We start from the raw sequence: 22,715 nt of genomic DNA, 5'->3' as shown, positions 1-22,715 counted from the left end.
AAGCGTGGTTGTTGAATGTCCCAGGAAGAGGGAACAGCGTATTCAAAAGTCTAAGACTGAGGATACAAGGAATGCGAGAAAATGTGTGCCTACAGCAGAGCAAACAAGTGGGAGAATGGCAGATAAAGAACAAATCATGCAGAGAATTGCAGCTTGTATTAAGGTTTTTGAACTTTATCCTAAAAGTTATGAGGAGCCATTGATGGTTCCAGAGCATGTGGTACCATGACCTGACTTATGTTTTTTCCCCTCAACATTTTATTATGAAAATGTTCAAACATAGTGGAGAGAATTGTACAATGAACACTATCGGTTTGCTCCTCACTTAATTTTTAAATTACATCACATTGACAAGTGTCTAGGTGTTAAAAAGGAAAAGAAATTTAATCTCTTCTTCCCAGGGAGGCTACAAGGAAGTTTAGAAATGATACAGCCTGGCCAATGAAATGACTAGAAATTAATAAGTGAACAAAAACACAAGGGATCATTGCAAAATTCAAAACACAATTAAAAAAAGTGTACTAGAATTTTTTTCCCAGGTACACCCTATCCCGTTTCATCTTCATAAACTATAACTCCAGGTCCAAGGTAATAGTTTGAATCTTTTTAATCACTATTTTTTGCTTATTAGAACTTGAAATAAAGCTGCTTAAAATGCTTAAAGCTGTAAAAACTCCACAAACACTAATTTAGTTTCTAAGGTTAATTAGAAATTCTCCAGGTAAGCGGAGTTGATGAGGCCCTGATAAATGGTGGCAAGGGGCATGGAGAAGACAAGAAAAAAATTTTAATTATACAGGAAGTAGAATTGATGAGATATGTTAACTAATTAAATAAGAAGGGGAAGAGAGAAGAAAGTTTTAGCAGAGACATTTAGATGGCAGAAGAGGAAATTATTAAAACAATTAATTTTGGACATGTTAATTCCTATAAGCCTCTGAAATATCCAGGTAAAAATTTAAGCAGGCAACAGGAATTTAAGCACAAAACTGAGGGGGGTGTTCAAAGGTGTAAATATAAAATTGGAAGCCAGCAGCATGTAGGTCACTGATTGAAACCATGAAAACAATTGAGGATGGCTCTAGAGAATATGTTAAAAAAGGACAACTGTCACCTTGAGTCATCACCAAACCTCTGGGTCTCAGGTGCCTTAAATACTGATGCTGTACCAAGTAAGAATCAAATTGCCAATTCTTACAACTCAATAATAAAAATATTGATGACCCAACTAAAAGTGGGCAAGACATCTGAATAGATGTCTGAATAGACATCTCTCCAGAGAAGATCTACACATGATTGATAAACACATGAAAAGATGCTCAACATCATTATTAGGAAAATGCAAATCAAAACCACAAAGAGATACCATTTCACACTCATTAGGGTAGCTAGAATTAAATGGCAGTTCCTCAAAAAGTTAAACATAGAGGTACCATAAAACCCAGCAATTCCACCCCTAGGTATATCCCCAAAATAACTGAAAATGTATGTTCAGGCAAAAACTTGTACATGAATACTCAAAGCAGCAGCTATTATTATTCATAATAGCTAAAACGTGGAAAAATGTGCTTTTGGGTGCAAAAGTCTATCAACTGATGAATGAATAAATAAAATGTGATATAACTATATAATAAAGTATTATTCACTAATAAAAAAGAATGAAATACTGATACATGCTACAACATAGAATAACCTTGGAAACATCACATTGAAGTAAGGAAGCCAATCACAAAGGACTTCATATTATTCCATTTATATGAAAGGTTCAAAATAAGCAAAACCATAGAGACAAAGTAGATTTCAGATTCCGTAGAGGTAGGAGGGTTCCAGGAGGAGGGTGTAGAGGGAGATGTACAATGACTATTAATGAGTACAGATTTCTTTTTAGGGGTGATGAAACTTTTAAAATTGCAGTGATGCTTGCACAGTTCAGTAAATACAATAAAAAACATTTGAATTGTTCACTTTAAATGGGAGCATTGCATGGTATGTGAATTATATCTTAGTAAAGCTGTTTTAAAAAAAAATCAAATGCTCTTTACAGGTACCAAAGTACCTCACCAGCCAGGTACTATATTTCTTTTTTAATGGGTGGGGAAATGACAGGTGCAGAGGATAAGGTCTGGACAGTACAGTCCTATATTTATATATATAAAAAAAAAAAAAAGTACAAGTGGACCAGAGCAGTTCGAACCCATGTTGTTCAAGAATCCGCTGTGTATCATGCTGTTGAGTGATTAATGAATTAATCATCCCTCCTGTGACATCATTATAGTAGATACCTCTAGCGCTTAAAATCATAGTTTATACATGTGTTTAATGGTTCCCCCTTACTAGACCACTAACTTTTTCAGAATAGAGACTGTGTCTAATTTCAGCACATCAAGTACTCACATAATGCTTGGGCACTTAATAGGTGTTCAAATGAAGGTTTTTTTTTCTTTTCCAGGAAGGAAGCATCCACGATTGAAGTTAAATAAAAAGTAAGGCATGGGACCCAGTATAGGGATAGCCGCCCTCTCCAACCAAGGGAAGACACAAAAAAAGACAAAAATTAATAACGGAATCAAGGATGGGAGAAAAGGGCATCTCCTCCCTCTCATGGCCAGGCCGGTTTCCCTGGAAAATTCCAGAAGAGATTCGGGTGAGGCCAGTGACATCGCTGCACCCCTTAGCGACTACCAATCACAAGGGAAGGCCGGCCAGCACCCTGACTTTCCCGCCTCACTGAGACTCAGAGTTGGTGGGCAGGGCCCGGCGAGCTGCGGGACGTACGTCACGTCCGGTTCCGGACGCGCCACTGCTAGAAAGGGAAGGCCAAGAGCGGAGGGGCGGAGCCAAGAAAGCGCGCGTTCTGAAAGGGGGAGGGGCCGGGTTAAGGAGCGCCGCGTCACGTCCGGCAGACTTAGAGCCCGTGCGGAGGCGGTGCGGAGCGCTTCGGTACTCAGCGGCTCGGGAACCTGCGCGTTCTGTGAGGCTGCGGCGGAGCCTCCGTATAGAAGGCGCAAGAGGTTGGCAGCTTCGATTGAAGCACGTCGAGCGGCGGCAGCACCTAGGAGTCATGAGCGACAGCGGCGAGCAGAACTACGGCGAGCGGGTACGTAGAGGTGGTGCAGGGGGCGGCCGTGTGGACCCAGCTTTCATCTCTTCCCAGGCCCGTCGCCCTCGGACCTGGAGACGGGCGATTTCGGCTCCGAAGTCTGAGGCTGGGAAGCATGGGAGTTGGGGTTAAAAAGCCCTTGCGGAGAGTGTCTTTAGTCGTTAAGTAGGCCACCGGCGAGTTTATGTGGCCCCCTACTCGAGACGGCGGGTTTTTTCCGTTAGAAGAGGGGAAAAGATTAAAAATGGCCGCTGCGTCCCCTTGGTGTTGGGGGAGGGGAGCGGTATCTCATTTCGCCGTTGCTCTCCTGCGAAGCCTCGCTGCCGCCATCTTGGGCTGGCGAGCCGGGCGCGCTGCCAGAGGCACAAAATGGCGGAGAAGCCGCGCGTCAAGGCGGGCCCGCGCCTCACAGGGCCGCGTGGGGGTGGAGAAAGAAGGGCAGCGTTCTCTTGGGGTTTTCGCCAGGTGTTTAGTTTAAGAAAGGATCGTTTTATGGACCCTGGAAAGACGGAATCTAGGGTGTTCTTGGGGGCCTCTTTTAGGGTGGGGGAAACTAATCCGAGGTAGACAAGTTCTGGGCCCGTTACAAGGAGATCGCGCGGGCTTTGTGTTTGGCCTAAATGGAGTGCTTTTCTTCAATGCCGAGAGTGCTTTCAAACGAAAAATCGTTCTCAGAGCATCCAGTGGATTAGACCCCGAGGCCACAGAGCTTTTCTTGTTTCATGGAGTGGATATTTTTCACGGGATTGTGTAGAAGAAACTGGCGGGCAACGGTTTATGGCGCCGTTATTTCCTTTGTTTTGAGGCATTCTAATTCTGTGAACCACAACCTGTGTTGGTACACTTTTACTCTGAGTCTCCACCTCCCAGATGTGGAGTTCGGTGGAGGTTAATTAAATTGCAGGAATAAGACCGTTTCCGGACTTAAAAAGCGTGATGCAAAGCTTGGTTGCAAGCCTGTGGGTATTAATGAAGAAGCAAAATACGAAACTTGTCAGAATCTTGCACATTTTGGAGGTTATGGAGAATTTCTTAGAAGGAGGTTAATAAAAAGCACCGTAGAATTCAATTTTTTAACTTGATAGGAATAAGTTGGCTTCTTTTACAGTTGACCTGTTAGGTTTTCCCTTTCTCCTAGTGCCATCCTAAGATCTGAGTAGCAGTCGTCAGGTAAATCTGTTCAAATATATTCGCAAGCAAACTCCTATAAAATAGATTTGGGGCCCTTCATTGGGAGGGCTTTTTTTTTTTTTTTTTAATTCCTGTCTTAGCTCCTGGAACGTTGTTGAACTTACTGTGTAACTGTAGAGACAAATCTGATTGATTTAGTTTGAAATAACCAGGCTTCACCTGTTCAGAGGAATATCGGCTTTTTACAGTTTTCTCTAAGAAGATTGATGACACCGTCACCGTCGCGTGTACCATTGTTTTTAAGCCCTTGCTTTCTTATGGTAAGAAAGTTTGGATTGAGCCCACAGATTGTTAAAGCTGTGATTTCTGATTCTACCAGTTGACTATACTGTTGAAACTAGTCACTGGAGTTTGTACCGGAAAGCAAATGAGAAATTTAAGTCTTCCCATTTTCTAAACAATTAGTACTTTTTGCGCTGAGAGAATACAAAATGGCTAGTTTCTAAATAGAAGCGCTCTCATTTGAATATGCCTGAATAAGTTACTTGAAATGGTGTGCTTGTGAAGATGAAAATTGTCCAGAAATAAATTGGCGTATTTTACATAAGGGAGGAAACAATTGTTGGAAGTGGGTTCCTGGCTTGAGACCGCTCAAGGGGCGTCATCCCAATTATTAGACATTTTTGATTTTTTTTTCTAGTAGTGAAACATATCCTATTTTTTTTCCACAATCTTGTTCACATAGGTTAGCTATTCACTAAATTCTTATGGAAGGAAAATTATAGAATAATTTCAAGCTGCATGTTAGAAATCAGTATTTTTTCTTACGGAAGAGTCTTGAATCCTAGAAGGTTTCTAAACTTTGAAGTAGTGGAATACTTCCATGTTGTTTTATTAGGCATTTTATTTTGTATGTAGATTGCTTTCCAATTGGTGTATTGGAACCTGAAGAGGTTAGAATAGACCTTTAAACAAAAAACACGTTGAGGTTCCTAAAGAACGTCTGGCAAAACCCTAAAGCGTAATGGAACAGATTAGATACAATGCCATAAAAAGACTAAGTACGTAACAGGCAGGCCTGATTGGCTAAAAACTTGCTTTTGAAAGGGCCTGAAAACAGTGAAAAAGTTGCATTCAGGGTAATAATCTTGGACATGACTGGTATGAATAGCTTCTCTGAAGCCTGAAAAATTACTCTAAATCCACTCTAGGTCCTCAAAGACTTCAAACTATTAATGTAAATCATTAATACAAGCCTAATTGGTACTGTTAATGTAATCACTTGTCATAGACCTCCTGGGTTTGACTGGAATCCCACCCACCTGCAAACTTACCCCATCCCCCACTTAATTTTGCTGTCCAGAATCCAGACATTCCTGTACCCCTGGCTCCAGCATAGTTCTAGAAGTATTTTTTTATTTCTTTAGACTTCAGAAGTTCCTTTCCTAAACAGACTGGTTGTGTATGTGTGCAGTAAATTGTTTGATCACCCTTATTGAATGAATATATTGACACTTAGAACTGTGGTTAAGTGTGTCCCCTTAGCTCTCTTTAAATGCATACTTAGGGTACGTTCTAGAATTTTTGTGGTTCACGTCACACTTTTTTATGGCAGAGTAGCTTTTACCTTTGTGGGTTTTTTCATGTGAAAGTTGATAGGTTTAAATTAAAATCTGTCTTTAGAGTTGATTTCCTTGATGTAGCCAAACCTGAGCAAAATCATTTTTCATCTTCAAATTCAGTTCTCTTCCAGTACTTTCCAAAAATTGCTGGCAAACATTTTTTGGGAAAGGGCTGACCAGCACCTTTGCAAAAGGAAGTATTCTTAGCTATGTCACAATTTGGACGAGTAAGAATACGATAAACGAGTTGGTGGCAAGTTTGGAGGTGCATAGTAATATTCGGGGGTAGTAAATCTTTAAGGCCCACTAACGGTCACAATATTTAGGGTATGCAGTGTTTGTGTGTTTGGTCTTGGCACTGGATTAATGTTCTACCCTCCTAATGATTGTAATTTCTTTAGATTCTACAAATACATCTATACGTAGAGAATACAGAAACTAAGGAAACACTGTTGTATGAACCAGGTGGTTTTGATTTTTGTCCTGCTGTTAGGATTACAAAGAGCAAGCAGTTTTAAGAAAATTTCTGGTAGAATATGGGCTATAGTTTTTGTAGAAATAATGTTTGCAATGTAGATATATTATCTTTAATCTTATTCTTTATGGAGATGAATAGCATCTGGATACCATCCCATCAAACTCCTTTTCAGATTTCTGCAGTTTTTGTCTTCTGCTTAATCTTGGGTTGTCTTTCTGTATTCGTTTTTAGCCCCTAACTCTGAATTCTGATTTTCAAATACTGAAACATCTCAATCTATTTCTTTCTAAAGAATTAACAGCCATCGCACCAATTCCTTTAATAAAGGATTGAATTAATGTCCAGTGGGAGGAAATAGTTTGCATTGTTTCACTGTGAGTCTGGTTAGGTACGAGTCTCTTGAAGAAACCAGGTTGAAGAATATTTTTCTTGGTTTTAACTAAGAATGTTTAATGTTGTGGATGTTGTCTGGAACTAGAAGGTGGCATTTTCAAACTGAAATTACAAGTGATTACAAGGTAAGTACTCTGGTTTTGTCAAAAGATTAAAGAGGAATTCAGGTGGTGAGAGATGTTAATGTTAATAGCATTTACCTTTTCCCCCTTTATCTCCAATAAAGCCCAAAACCTAAGTAATAAGTATTTAACATTTTCATAGTTCACATTTTGCCCAAGAGAAGGACAGAGCTACAAATGGGTGTATTTTTTGAGCCTTAGCAGTCTGTGTTATTTATGGTGATCAGTTTTCATTCGTAATTCTTTTTTTAGAAGGGATGGTGATTGAAGTGTAGGAAATTTTAAGTGTTTTTACCCAACTTAGTTTTTTGGGGTATGGGTTGCATTGAATTTCAGGTATTATTGTCACTTAGTCTTGTTTTTAAGCAAGCCCAGAAAAAGTTTTTCACTATAGTAAATTAGACTTTTCAAATTCCCCAAAATCTTTTTGAATTAGGTTGTGGAGGTTATTTTCAGATTGCTACTTTGATCAACGTAGATTGCCCGATAGTGCAGCGTGCGTGAGGCCCTCCTTTTCAGAGTCTGTATTATTGATGCAAGAGGTGGGCTTACAACTGATGTAGGCAAGTCTGGATGAGGGGGTGCCACCCTACCCCCGGGGATTTTTCTCAGTCTTTTGAAGATTTTTCTCCACCCAACCTTCGGGTAAAGTTCGACTACAGAAAAATAAAATAGTCCATCGATGCGAGCATTAACCTTTATATTTCTAGCAGGATAAACTTTTTCTTTGCCGTTTCAATTTTTAAGATATTACCTTGTCAGCAACCTGTGGAGTTTGTACATGTTTTTAATGTTATTTGAATCCTAGCCAAAATCCCTTGAATTGTTTTTTAACAAAAATTGTGTGATGGGAGAAGTTTTTGCTTATTTCTAAGTAGGATCTCTTAACCAAATGGAGAATAACATTAGCCCAATCGTTGGTCATCTGGTTTTATTAAAGTGGCCACTTGAGCTTAGTAGTTGAGTTGAATAAACCTAATATTTACATTATCTAGCGGCATGTTTTGATCTTCGAATATAAAAGGAGGAAGATGGTTGGGAAGGGGTAATACAAGAAAAGCAGGAAGGCATCCATATTGAAAAGTTCCAATACCTAGAGAGCTTTGGCCTCCATTCTAGTATCTTCTGCATCTAAGCCCTGTATCTGTATGTTATCTTTAGGAGGCCGTAAAGAGGAAACCTGCTTGGGCATTCTGATTCCACGATTACATTTGTGCTGCCAGCAAAGATTCCCATTACATTTTAGTGATGGATATTAAAAGAAAATCAATTACTATGACTCCCTTAAATAAAAAGCTATTTAAAATTTTTCCTGGATTAAACAATAATTGACTTTCAAAAAAAAAAAACTAGACTGAAAATTGTGCTTTCTTAGGAAAGACATCACAACACTTCCCATGATAGCCATGGTTGTCTTTATATCCAGACAGATTTATAAGGACTTTTTCCTTTTTCTTTCTTTCTTTCTTTTTTTTTTTTTTTTTTTAAAGAAACCTTTAAACCCAATCACCCCAACAGAAAATAAAACTAGTAGAGAGGAAATTGTTGACAAATGAAAGATCCTAAGGTGAAGTTCAGGACAAGGAGAACGAGGATGTTTTGTGAGGACTATTTATTTTGTTCAGGGTGTTCAACATACACTTTTATACTTTATTATAATCTGTTAAGTGATGTTGAGTTTTTTGAATAATTTCAGGAGGTGAGCTATAATTTTCTCCCAATATTGCCACCTTAAAAAGTAGGATTTCTCCTTTGGACTGCAGAAGATTTTAGTACTTTGTTCATTGAGGGGGAATTTTAAAAAATTCTTGGAAAACACCACTGCTGGATTCAAGTTTGTTCTGCTTTCCTTCATAGCTACTTGGACATAGTAGTTGGTTGACTTGATTTTGTCTTTTTATGATTTTAGTGCTAAATTTAGTAGTTGAAACTTTCATATTCTAAAATGTCACTAGAGCAGCTTTCTAGGGGTGGGTTTTGAGCACTTTAGTCCAAATTTTCTGATTTCCCTGACACTGTCTTCTCAGAGCTCTTTAAATATGCAGTACAAAAATGTGTGACATTAAATACATTTCTTTATTATCTAGACAAGTCACAAGTTGTAAGCCTCCAACCCTGAGCCTTGTCATCACTGTACAAATGAATTGTCCGTGCTTTCCTTTCTTGCACTTTTGTATTAATGTGTCACTTTTTGACTAGAGATGTGCTTTGACACTTAACATTTTCTATTGATGAATACAATAAGTAAGAAGTGTGAATTGTAATTAAAGTTCTTAAATGTTAGATGAACAGCAAATGTTCAGTTGAGCACTTCGAATTAAACTTAAGCATGATACAGATCTATTTGGAGTAGACAACTGAGGTTGATTACCTTATATATTTTAGAACCAACAGGAAGCTAGTTTCAGGTTTTTGAGCTGCATATTTTAGGTTTTTTTTTTTTTTTTAAATCCAAAAAAGGGATTTTTTTTTTCTAGTTTCAGTTTTGGCACTGGATTTTATCCTGGAGTTTTAAAATATCTTCATCCTGTTCTTTTTCTATTAAGGTTAATGTTGAAGAAGGAAAATGCGGAAGTCGTCATTTGACAAGTTTTATAAATGAGTATTTGAAGCTCAGGAATAAGTGAAGCTGAAATTTGAAAAAATAAAAGAAAGAATGCATGCTAATTATCAGACCAGAAGTCCCACTTGTAGAATATTGAGCAATTTGTGTGAAGTGGGGAAGATGAAAGAAGTCAGAATTTGAAACGGAAGAATGAAGAAAAGAAATAAAAATGAAGTTAAGATAAGAAGTAATCTGGAATCAGAAAGCACTACGCTAAGTAATTACTAGTCTGTTTATGTGTCCCTGTATATTTTGCTAAACATGCATGCATTATTTGTTTAATAGAAGAAAATATATACAGGGCAAAGAAGTGCCTTCCAGGGGAAACGTTTAAATTAGGTAATTCTAATTTTAACTTCTTAGTCAAATGATTGAAATGCAATTTAAAAAAATAATAACCCTTTGTAGTCAAACATGAGGCAGGAATGAGCTCTCCAGCATGGGTAACAGTTGGCTTCATATTGTCCCTCTAGATTTTTTCATCTAACTCTGCTGGTCCTGGAGTATGAGCGAGTACCTCCAGAGTTGGAATTGGTGGTTTGTGCCACCTCCATGGACTCTTAAAATTCACTGACCCCCTATGCTTCAGTACTGAACAATGTATAGTAGAATATTTTCTGTGTTTGTCATAGTTTTTTAAAGAATGTCACCAGGATGGTTATAGAATGGAACCTTCAAAATTGAAGCAAACCAGTGAAGAGGATAGTTAGCTCCTTTTGGCGTTTATGAAAATATTTTCTTTCCAGATGGCATAGTGGAAAGCTATGACCAATTAGGCCCTACCTTTCAAGGTGCAGGTTCTAAATTCACAAGAATGATTCTTAATTCTTTCCTGTTTAATGCCTTTTCCAGCTGTGAATGGCTAGGATTACTGCTTTAAAAAAATAGTTTATCTTAGAACTGAGGTGGGTCACACAAGTGAACAGGATCTCTGACTCCAAAGTGGCAATAGTGGTAGGTGCTTTATTCAGAAAACAGCTTTGTTCCCTTTTCTCATTTTCTGCTATTAACACTTAACTGTTAGAATGATGTGAGAGGTATAGATTATAAAGTAGCTTTACTCTGGTTCCCCGCTCCCACTACTTGGGAAAAAGAAACCTCCAAGTTCGATAATTTCCCCATCTGTGTGTTTTCTTTTAGTTGAATAAAAGAAACAGATGATCAGTGTAATGATACTTTCAGTTGGATGGGACAAGTATATGTGTCAAAATAATAACCAGTGGTAGCTAACCAACAGTTGGGCCTGTTGGGAAAGCCAGGGGTATCACTTCTCCTTCCTGAAATGAAGACAACCTAAAAAAAACTTTCTCTGAGAGTTGTCCGATCTTCCAGCTCTTGGAAAAAGTGGCTTAAATGACATTTCTAAGAGGATCTGTTTTCTGGGGTTTTAGGGCCAGCTGTCGATGTGAAATTCGTGTTTTACAATTCTGTGTTTTGCAAGGAGAAGAAAATTATTCCTGTTTATAGTAGTTTCCAGCTTTGGTTTTGTCCCAATTACTGGTTTGTAAAATTTTTTGCCATGTATAAACTAATAACATTAAGTTAATGTTCATTTTGCATTCTGAATTACTTACAGATTAGGCAGAGAGGTGAGGTAAGAGATGTGAATGGATATTCTATTTCAAGTCCATGGGTTCTTTTATCAGGAGACCTGAAAGGTTCTTGGGGTCCAAAAGAGGAAAGAACTCTTAAGCCTCTAAATGGAAGGAAAGCAGTTTGGAATTTGATTATATGGCCTAAGCTGGATAGATGTATGGTGAAACTAAACACTGATACTGGTGGACCATCCCATCCATTCAGGGTTTTTCCCCACCACCTGTTGGCCAAAGTATCTTCCTCCTCTAACCCCCACCCTGGCTATTGGGGAGGTAAGAGGGAGATAGGTCTCTTGTCTTGAGGCAGGTGGAGCAAAGAAAATGAGAGAAATAAGGTTCCAAGAAGATGCTTTTGCCAAGGAAAATCAATAGGAAGCATAAAACTCTGAAATTGAATAAGTCATTGAGACTTAATTAGCATCATGAATATGTAGGGTGCTTCTGAGAAATGTAGAAGACCAGCTTGAGTTAACTAAAATGAGCTCTAGTTTAGGGACCTGTATTCTTAAATACTGTGTAGGTTTACTGTATATCTCTGTTTAAGAGCCACTGTTCAGAACCTAATTTACTGCATCTAGTTCTAAAATAATACAGGAGAAACCTTAGTGATTTGGTGGTTCCAGATGGTTTCCACTTCCTTTATCTCTTTCAAAAAGTTTTTCTAAGATAGTGCCATTCTCAGAGTAGGGTGGAGATGATTATTTTGTCGAAAGGCTTGAAATAGTTTTTTTCTGACGTGCTCCTTTTAAGTTGTATATTATTAGTGTATGACTAAGATTAATCTAGGAAAACTTGATTCAGGAAATTATTTGGCTTTGTTATTTATATTTAAGTTCATGATCCTTTTCTTTGAGGTATTGAAGGTCCAGAGTAGTGTTTTTGGTAGGGTTTTAATGCGTTGACACGTAAAATTTTTTAGCCCTAAGAGTGGACTCTGTTTTCTTTGTGTGGAGGCTTTCCCAACTGGCTTTGTAGATTTGCCCATGGATTAAGGTTTAAAGTTAACTTTGTTTTTAGATTTGGCTAATAATTTTAGGTCTCATTTCTTCTGGACAGTCTAAATTTCCTTGAATATGTATTTCCAAACCAGCTAATGGGCAGCATAACTACAAAAAGGGGTTTCACTTCTTTAAGAAACATCCCTGACAAGAAAGGTAGGAGGTGGTGGAGGCATTGTTTAGGTATTAGCCTCACCAAACATCCGCATGAAAGGGAAAATCTTTGCATTCTGGCTGGTGCCTAAGAAATGATTGCTTACAAAATATATATGCATATAGCCAGTTAGTTTTAGAGGCTGAGGGGAAAGACTTAATAATTTCACAGATACTGTATCTTTGACTCTTGGTCTGCTAGGCTAAAAGTAGTCTCTTCCCAGTGGGCAGACTGGTAAAGCAGGTTAGAATAAGGTTTTTCTTTTTAATGAAGCAAGAGGCTTTACAAAGAGATCCTGACTTTTCTACCGTTTCTTCCCTTATATTCCGATCCCTAGGCTGACTGAATTGTTAAATACTTTATTGGTAATCTTTTAGTTCTTACTGTGAGTTGTTATTGTGAGCATATTCAGCTCTCCTTTCCAGTGTAAATTGTTTTCTTTGGTTTCCATTAAAAGCTGTAGTCATTCCATGAAAATAATCTTTATTAGCATTGAAATAAACGAAGGCAGTTCACTTTTGGGGTCCCTTTTTCTATTTTCTTTTCTAGGTTAGCTTTTGCCTGTGGTAAAGATGTCCAAAACCACACCCCTATTTTTTGAGAACTTCTTTGTTCAAGGGAGGGAGGTGTATTGTACTTTTAAATGTCTCAGTGTGCAGAATATTTGCCAGAGAATGCCAAGAGATTGTTAATTGGGGTCCCCAAAGCTGCAGTACACCCTCTAACCATTCCTTGTTAAAGGTAGCTGTTCTCACTAATAGCAGTACCATCTTTTTCTTTGAACCGAACCTTTTTACAGTCAACTCATGGGGGGCTGTCACATTTCCTGTCCCTTCACACCGTGTTTTATAATGACTGAAATCTTACTGGAAAGTTTCTAGAGTTCTTTCAGGCCTAGAGACCAGAACTCGTTTTACTGGTTGAGTTACTCTTTCCTGTTTTAAACTTAAAGCTTAAGTTTCTTCTGTATTGCATAGAATTTTTTTTCCCTGAGCCACATTTTCTCCTGTTATGCTGTAGATCACGGAACATAATCTTAAAAGGCTGTAGCTATAATTTAAAATCCTATTCTATCCTTTCAAGAATGGCCAGAATATTCTGAAAGTTTACTACACAGGGAGGTCTCCGGTGGTAACTTTTATCCAGTAGTTTCAGCACTGAGTCTTACTCTTAGGATGAGTTACTGTAATGTTATGGTTCCTTTTGGGTCTGGCCATTTCTGCTCTATCTTGGGTGGAAAGACTCACTAGACTTTATGCCTTTTAATTTGCCTTTGGTTGGAACCTAAAATAATGTGGTCTTTGCTATCAGACTGAGTGGGTCTGTTCTCTTAATCTCTTAATCTGCTGCTTCTGTTTTGGTGCCTTGGCAGAATATTTCCTTGGTTCCATTACTTCATATGTATGTCTTTTCTGCTTATGAGTTGATTGTATTTTTTGACTCACTGATGAGCCAGTTACCGTTTCCCCGTTCTTTTGCTGGATTCTTTAGAGATTTTCCTTACTGTGCCACTTACCTACTAGGTAGTCTAGTTTTGATTGGGAAAGCTATGGCTATATAGTATGTACCTACGACTTTGGTTTTTACATACAATTCTGAACTCCCTCCCTTAGTGGACCTTGATAGGAGCTCCTTATTTAATCTGTTCTGGTTTTAATAGGTCCTTTATGTAACCTATATAGCTACTTATTCCTAGATCCCCATCAGTTTGCCCTGGTTCATCTCCATTTAGCCAAGGAAGCTGTAGATCTCTGGCACTCTCTCTGCTCTTCCTTCTGCACAGTTCACTGCCTTTCTGCTCTGCCTCCTTTTGGTTGATTTGAGATTCTTAGGGGCCTCCCACCATGGTTAGATGGAATAGGGTTTAGTGTCCTTCAGGCTGGTCCTTGCTTTCCACTAGGTTTCTGCCTTTTGCTAGGACTTGAAAGAGATTGTCCTTGCCTCTTTCCCACTCAACAATAAATAAAACTTGAGAAGGTGAGGTCTTATGGAAAAAAAAAAGGCATTTTAAAAGTAAGTTTTATGAATTTCATAGGGTTTTGTTTTATTGATGGCAACTTGATTGAAATATAGGTATAAGGTATAGGTGTCATAGTTAATAAGATTCTTTCTCACCCTAGTCTTTATGGAGTAACAGTCCCAAAACACAATCCTTGGACAGTTCCCTTAACTGCTTGGCTTTGGCGCCCCTTTTTGAAGAGAGTGGGGTCAGTTAACTCTCATCCCTGCTCCAGAAAAGGTGGAAGTTCAAGTTAATTGGCTTATGTCAGTTGGAGCAATGTAAATATACCAGGTATATTCAGTTCCTGCCCTTACCTATGTTTTCTTATCTTGGAAGGGGATTGCTTTCCCTCACCATTTATCTCACAGCAGCTTATTTGTTTTTAAAGTTGCCCAGAAAGTATACAAATTAAACTTTTGACATCTACGTGTAGGAATCCCGTTCTGCTTCCAGAAGTGGAAGTGCTCATGGATCTGGGAAATCTGCAAGGCATACCCCTGCAAGGTCTCGCTCCAAGGAAGATTCCAGGCGTTCCAGATCAAAGTCCAGGTCCAGATCTGAATCTAGGTAAGAAAGACTGTCTTGGGATTTTCTTCTGTTTCTCTTAGCTTTGAAATTGGTGTGTGCTTTGTAAATTAGGAAGATAGAGAGGGTTAGATCATTTGTTGGCTTATTTAATATTCGTACTGGCTTATTTAATATTCGTACTAGCAATGTACTTAATTGTAAGTTCTGGGACAGAAGACTAAGTGGTTAAGAGCCTGGGCTTTTGGCGTTAGGGTTCAAATCTTACCTCTATTTTTTCTGGCTTGGGCAGATTACTTAACCTTTTTCCACTTTAGCTTCCTTATCTTTAAAAGGCAGTTAGTAATAGTACTAGTTCTTCAGAATTGTAAGGATTCACTATGGGTTTTAAGTATGACAAATAGACTGCAGAACATTACATTGGCTTTCATAACTGCAATTCTTGATAAATAGGTGTAGTCTAATATTATATACATGTGTGTATAAAACAAAAATAATACCTTAATAGAGCGCACTTTTTTTTTTTTTTAAACGCTGGTGAAGAGTAGGCTATACGTCCTTGTTTGCCCAGGACAGCCCCAGTTTATGCCTTTTGTCAGGCATAATTAACTGCACCTCTTTTCTCTCTTACAATGTGTCCTTTCTGGTTTAGATAATAATTCATATGACTCTAGTTAAGAGCGATTGATTGGTTTTAAAACACTGCTGGAGAAAACTATGGTGATGGTGATTTTATCTTAAGTGAATGGTGGGCATAATGGGAAAGACCGAAAAATAGAGGGTGGTATACTGAGGGAAAATCAAGCTAGTGTGAAGTGCTGCATGTTTTATGATTATCAAATTTTTGAGTGTGTTAATTGGTCTTGAGTATGTTTTTGATCTCCTTTATCTTGAGAAATGGAAGAGAGCTGGGTAGTGGTTTGGAGCTCTTAATAGAGTTGAGATAACTGTAGATACAGAAGAAATATCTCAGTCTCATGTTAATATATGTCTGAATCGTGTTGTCTTTCGGAGTTTAACTCTAGATTATTAGAAGAATTGAAAGCTGTATCAGTCATAACCCTGAAGCCTTTGTCTTACAGGTCTAGATCCAGAAGAAGTTCTCGAAGGCATTACACAAGATCAAGATCTCGGTCCCGCTCCCATAGACGATCCCGTAGCAGGTCTTACAGTCGAGATTATCGAAGACGGCATAGCCACAGTCATTCTCCCATGTCTACTCGCAGGCGTCATGTTGGGAATCGGGTAAGGTGAAAAAATAATTGAAGCAATGAACTGTATCTCTCGTTTCAGAATAAGAACTGATTACATTTGACAGTAGACTTTTAGCAGTGAGAGTTCTTTCGAGACTTTTTAGTGTTTTGAAATAAGTTTCTTTAAAAGGTATTTCTTATGTAATGGTCTACATTTGGGCTATCAGTTACACATAAGCAAAATACTATGACAGTGGTGTAGCTCAGCTCATCAAAAAATCCCCATTGTGCATTACCATCCATATGTACCATACTAATGTTACTGAAGTTTTCTGGGTTGGCTCTAATACTCTTCTTAGAATGTTTCTTGGTTTTTCCACTTAATTTTAAGGGAGTTTATTTCAGGTGTCAGTAAGGCTTGCCTTCCCTGAGATGGTTTTTCCATCTGGCTTATGGAGATAATGCTACTCTCATTATTCTTGTTCCTAGAATAAATTCCTAGGAGGTGAATCCTTTGGGCAAATTGCTCTGCATCTCCCCCCACAAAAATACCAGTTTTGGTATTCACTAGTATGAGTCCCTATTTCCCCCTCCCTACACACACACACCCACACCCACCCACCCACACATATTTAATTCTGAGGTTGAAATTCTCTTTGCAGTATTTTTGGCAGGGGGGGGGGGTCTTAAGCAGGCTCCATGGCCAGCGTGGAGCCCAACGTTGGGCTTGATCTCAACCCTGAGATCATGACCTGAGTTAAAATCAAGAGTCCAGTGCTTAACTGACTGAGCCACTCAGGCGCTCCTTTTCTGCCCATTCTTAAATGCTTGCAGCTATTGCCATAACATACTGATTTTAAATTTTAATTGTTTATTTAAATCTACTTTATAAGTGATATTTTGGGTAATTTATGTATTTTTTTAACTTCGGTTTATGATAAATTTTAAGGTTTAAAATTTATTTTTCCATTTCTAGGCAAATCCTGATCCCAACTGCTGTCTTGGAGTATTTGGATTGAGCTTGTACACTACCGAAAGAGATCTGAGAGAAGTGTTCTCTAAATATGGCCCCATTGCTGATGTGTCTATCGTATATGACCAGCAGTCTAGACGTTCAAGAGGATTTGCCTTTGTATATTTTGAAAATGTGGATGATGCCAAGGAAGTAAGTAAAAGTTAACCTGGATTTTTTTTCTTTTTAAAATAGTCACTATTGCTAACTCCCAAGTACTAATGAACTTGGATAAGAACAGTTTTTGCTTTTATATTGTAAATAGGATATATTTATAGTTTCTTATAAATATCTTATTTGTAAATATTTACAAAAGTATATCTTATATGGGATAGTTTGTGGCTTTGTCCTGCGTGTATGTAATAACTTAATGTATCTTTCAAAGGCAAAAGAGCGTGCCAATGGAATGGAGCTTGATGGACGTAGAATCAGAGTTGATTTCTCTATAACAAAAAGACCACATACCCCGACACCAGGAATTTACATGGGGAGACCTACCTAGTAAGTTTATTTTATAAGATTGATGGCTGAGTGCATTTTCTCTAAGAACTACTATGTACTAGGGGGGGAACACCTTTGACATTTCATCCAGTCCTGGCACAGTACAAATTATTCTTCCTGCGTTGTTCTTTTTTTTTTAACTGGGTAAGGCTATTCAAAAGAATATATTCAATGGAAACCTTGTATTTGTGCTGCACAGTAAGATAGATGACATCCCACCATATCATACAGAAAGGCTTTGCTTGGTAATGTTCTTGATAACACCATTTTTATCATGATGAATTCTTAACCATTATAGGTAAAGTCAGGTTTATAACAAATATTACTCCTGTGCATTTTTCAGTTTTTGATTTCGTTAAGCAGAGTGGAAAACACAGTTTTTACATTGGACTATGGTAGGATACTTGTCTCCTTTGTCATCATTCTCACCAGTGTTTCTGTTGATCAAAAGCTCTGAGTTGAAGTCTTTTGATTTTCCCATTCCGGAAACCACATTCTTCCATATATTTCATTTTCCTTTCCTCTAGGAAAATACGTGTGCCTAACAAATTGACTTTGGAAAGCAAATTAGCAGATTGTGTGTCCCTTAACCAAAGATTTTTAAAATATATTTATTATGTACATTGTTATAGGGGGACAGAGAAAGGACAATGTTTATCCCATATCAGTGAAATCTTAAATAGGAATAATAATCCTTTTCTAGTTAACTTTTCTATTAGAAAAGGCCTGTTTGTGAATTAATAATTAGGTGGTTATTAGTAGGTAATTTTGCCCAGTAGAAGAGATAAAGAGATTATACATGAAGCAGTTGCCCAGTCATGTCCTTAGATCTCAGCTGTGGCTCCCAGAACCCAAATGAGCCATGCCGCTGCTGTTGTCTGAACAGCTTTAAACAAAGTTGTACGTAGGAAGATAGGAAAGGCCATAGGGTATTTTATGAAGATATTCTGTGAAAATCTATTTCACCGGATGAAATATACTTACGAAGGTATGTTATTCATAGTGGCAGCTCACGCCGTCGGGATTACTATGACAGAGGATATGATCGAGGCTATGATGATCGAGACTACTATAGTAGATCATACAGGTAAGTTAACCATAATACAAGATTTAAGTTGCCAAAAATTTGAAGGAAAGTATCTCTTCTCCTGAATCAGTTGCAACATAATTTAAGGCATGGCCTGAAAAACACTTTAAGTGTTTAATAAAATCATTTTTATACTAATCCTATTTTATGCTAAGAAATGTAGGGCTAGAGTTTAGAACTAGATTTTATGGTTGTGTGTCTAGTCAGTTTAACTTATTAGTATGATAGGATAGTGTTTTTTTTTTAAGCATCGAGTTGTAAACCAACTGAAATCCCTGGTTTTGAGCATGGCAATGGAATCAGAATTATAGACTATTCTTGAGATTTTTCATTTTTTTGTACTAGTACTTAAAATGAGTTCCATAAGCTGCATTTTTTTTTAAAAGATTTTATTTATTTATTTGACAGAGATAGAGACAGCCAGTGAGAGAGGGAACACAAGCAGGGGGAGTGGGAGAGGAAGAAGCAGGCTCATAGCAGAGGAGCCTGATGTGGGGCTCGATCCCACAACACCGGGATCACGCCCTGAGCCGAAGGCAGACGCTTAACCGCCGCTGTGCCACCCAGGCGCCCCCATAAGCTGCATTTTTAAAGTCGCTGCTTTATGAAGCATTTTTGATGTCTCTAATGTATGCTGCAATGGAGAGAGGAAAAATAAGTCTTGGAAGAGCCCAAATAATTGCCGAAAGGCAATAATTTGGTATAACAATGGCTAGAGGTTTTTTAATTACCGAAAGATTGAACCTTTTTTTTTTAGGGGTTAGTAGGAAAATATGTTAGAAATAGTTTTGGATATAAAATGAAGTAAAACTATTTTAACTGCCGCAGGTAATTTAGACCCTGTCTTGCTTGTGAAAATGTAAATTGTGCAATAAGTATTGGCCACAACACTTATCCTTGGTGCCTTATTTTGGTGTGGTATTGAGGTGTGGGTGTCTTTTTTTGTATACCGTTTTGAATGTTTAAAGAAGTTGATGCTTGTCAACCATTATCTGTGGAAGTGAGTCCTTAAGCTTGCTTCTGACACTATGGTGCAGCATTTTATTTATTTTTAAGATTTTATTTATTTGACAGAGAAACAGCCAGCGAGAGAGGGAACACAGGGGGAGTGGGAGAGGAAGAAGCAGGCTCCTGGAGGAGCCCTGTGTAAGGCTCGATCCCAGGACTCTGGGATCACGCCCTGAGCCAAAGGCAGATGCTTAATGATTGAACCACCCAGGCGCCCCCTATGGTGCAGCATTTTTGAAAGAACATTTGTGTGTTAATTGGCACTTTAAGGGATTAATCTGGAGGCTGGGAAGATTACACTTTCAGGTTTTATTTTAATTCAGTTGAGCATTTACTTTAGAAGTATAATTTGTTCTGTTACTCATTTTAGCCACCAGAGAGAGCTCTATGCCAGTTCGTAAAAAAGGTGACAAAAGTTAGCGCTTTAATGACATTACTTAAAAAAATGACCTTTCTCTTCTCTGTGGGAGTTCTGATTTTACTGCATAAGTAATGTATTCTTTTTAAAACTTTTTTAAAAATGTGTGTTTGTTTTCTGCCCTCACAGAGGAGGAGGTGGAGGAGGAGGAGGATGGAGAGCTGCTCAAGACAGGGATCAAATTTACAGGTATGGCAGGAGACGATTTTAAATCTACACTGTGCACGGTAGAATGGCTCACCTTAAAAACACTTGGTTACTAGTATTTTGGTAGTTATAAATTGCATCATATAGATTGGATTGCATGAAATTCATAAAATACTGTAACTGAAACCCATGAAATAAAACCATGACTTCATTTGTGTGTTTACAGAAATGGGCTTATACTGGTAACTACTCCTTGGCCCCATTTTGTACCTTAATATGCGATGTTAGTATAAATTAAGGTCATTGATAAGCATCCATAATATTAGTTTTAATTCCTTAGAGCTGTTTTCTTGTACTACTGCATTTTTATTAGCCTTTAAAGAGCATCTCAGTAAGCAAGTTAATATTCAAGTCAGTTTTAACCACTTTGAAGCACTAGTAATATTTGGGGTGTGCTTGGGATTAATGGTTTTACTGTCTAAAACAGACTTTTGAAATACCATGACTATTGCAATGTTCGTATGTCATTTAGTCTATAACCTCAGTCTATGGAGTCTTAGACAGTCTTGGCATTTGTTTACAGAAGGCGGTCACCTTCTCCTTACTATAGTCGTGGAGGATACAGATCACGTTCTAGATCTCGATCATACTCACCTCGTAAGTTTTTACCTTGTTACGATTTTTATAATAGTCTGGCTTGAAGTCATCAAACTATGGTAGAGAGTGGGTTAATTCGGGTAGTTTCATCTATATATTATAATCCACCCACCCTTGGTTTTTGTGTGTACGGTTCAAGGAAGTATATGAAAACAATCCTTGGAATCTCATTGCCAATTAAAATGGTAAATGTGTGATATATTCTGGTCACCATTTGTAGCTTTTCTTTTCAGGTGGCCTTGCAATTTTTTATACAGCCTGGAAACATTTGGGTGACTTTAAAACCTTAGCTCTTGGGATTTGAGTTATACTTCCCAGTTATTTCTATTCTTCAGTGTTGGTTCTTTGATTTCTAGTGTAACCCTTTTCACAGGAGAGAATCTGGTGCATAGAATTTTGTAATGGTAGAATAGTCTAAAAAGTCTCAACATGAAAGTATACTTGATAAATATTCTTCAGTGCTGAAAGACTGATTATTATTTCTTCCTAGGTCGCTATTAAAGCATGAAGTTGAAGACTTTCTGAAACCTACCCTAGAGTTGGGATATTGTTTGTGGACAATATTTTTTATTGTCTCCTGTTTAAAAAGTGAACAGTGCCTAGTGAAGTTAGGTGACTTTTACACCTTTTATGATGACTACTTTTGGTGGAGTTGAAATGCTGTTTTCATTCTGCATTTGTGTAGTTCGGTGCTTTGTTCAAAGTTAAGTGTTTTCAGAAAAGTATGTTTTGCATGTATTTTTTTACAGTCTAAATTTTGACTGCTGAGAAGTTTCTATTGTACAAAACTTCATTTAAAAGGTTTTTCTACTGAATCCAGGGTATTCTGAAGATCGAAGCCTGTGTGTAAAAATGCTACCAAATGGTAAAAAGCAACAATAAAGTTTGGTTTTTACTTTTCTTTCTAACATCAATGCTTAGCAAAACTGTTCAGATTAGGTTGTCAGTAGTAAATTTCGAGACAAAAATACCCATTTTCCTCCAATCCATAAAACATACTATACTTAATATACCTGCAACTAAGTGTTAAAAATTATGCTCTGTAACCCTGTACTGCTAGTATTAGAACTAAAGAACTTTCAATACAGCCAATGCTTAATGCTTATATAAATGTGGATTTGTCAGCCTTTATGTAATCTGTATCATATAAAGCAGGGAATAAGAAAAGAGGTACACAATGTATGCCTTTAAAAGGCTATTTCTTAAAGCTGTTACAAGGGGATAATGGTATTTCAACTAGTTATCAGCAAGTGACAATACATTCCACCACAAATGTACTCTTGTTCTTCTAGCTTTTAGACTATGGAAAAAACTGAGTGCTTCAGAGTTCGGGAAAAGAGAAGGGAACACTACACCTGTGTTGTGGATGAACTGAAGACTTTGCCTGTTCATTTTTTAAATATTATTTTCAGGTCCTTTGCTTACCAAAGGAAGCCCAATTTCACTCAAATGTTTTGAGAACTGTGTTTAAATAAATGCAAATGAAAAGAGTAAAAAGGCTGGTACAACTCAGTTGACATAGAAGATTTTGTTTTAACCTTGATACTTAGAGGGTTTTTTAAAAATAGTTTTTAGTCTCTTGTACAGCATCCCTTGGGCTGAAATGTATTCTTTTTGCTGGTTTTTTTTTTTTTAAACAGCTAATGGTATGTTCCTGGAAACTACATTTAAGAAGGGAGTTGAGTATTTGAGTGACTGTCTTCATTTGGGTGATGTTCTCTTAAATAAGGTCTAGTCTCCACACCTGCCCTGAGGTTGGCCAATTCAAGGGAAAATGCAATAGGCAGGTAATGTATCAAAATCATTTAGTGTGTCCCAGGTATTTTGTAAAACACTTTACATATATTAGTTCATTTAGTCTGTAGCAGCCATGAGATGTAACTTTCCTTAAGTTAAACTAAAGCTATTAAATGGCAATGCCAGGATCCAGATGTGGGTAGATGTCCATCCCAGTCTGTACTTTGATT

At 37.8% G+C, this 22,715-nt stretch overlaps 1 protein-coding gene across 3 annotated transcripts; it reads left to right on the top strand.

Moving 5' to 3' along the window:
- Window positions 1-2,847: 2,847 nt before the first annotated feature.
- Window positions 2,848-22,245, top strand: TRA2B (transformer 2 beta homolog). 3 transcript variants are annotated; one of them, XM_026497147.4, is made up of 9 exons: window positions 2,848-3,097; window positions 14,634-14,767; window positions 15,808-15,970; window positions 16,895-17,083; window positions 17,316-17,431; window positions 18,435-18,518; window positions 20,074-20,133; window positions 20,675-20,748; window positions 21,239-22,245. In XM_026497147.4, exons 1-9 carry the CDS (start codon window positions 3,062-3,064, stop codon window positions 21,247-21,249), a joined length of 867 nt encoding a protein of 288 aa, XP_026352932.1. In that variant the 5' UTR covers window positions 2,848-3,061; the 3' UTR covers window positions 21,250-22,245. The 3 variants fall into 3 exon arrangements, with proteins under 3 accessions (XP_026352932.1, XP_026352941.1, XP_048070946.1); XM_048214989.2 differs by lacking the exon at window positions 2,848-3,097 and adding an exon at window positions 9,393-9,668; XM_026497156.4 differs by lacking the exon at window positions 14,634-14,767 and having other exon boundaries at window positions 2,890-3,097.
- Window positions 22,246-22,715: the final 470 nt, after the last annotated feature.

This window comes from Ursus arctos, unplaced genomic scaffold, assembly GCF_023065955.2.
Source record: "Ursus arctos isolate Adak ecotype North America unplaced genomic scaffold, UrsArc2.0 scaffold_4, whole genome shotgun sequence".
Lineage (NCBI taxonomy): Eukaryota > Metazoa > Chordata > Mammalia > Carnivora > Ursidae > Ursus > Ursus arctos.
This window is presented reverse-complemented; position numbering and strand designations above follow the sequence as displayed.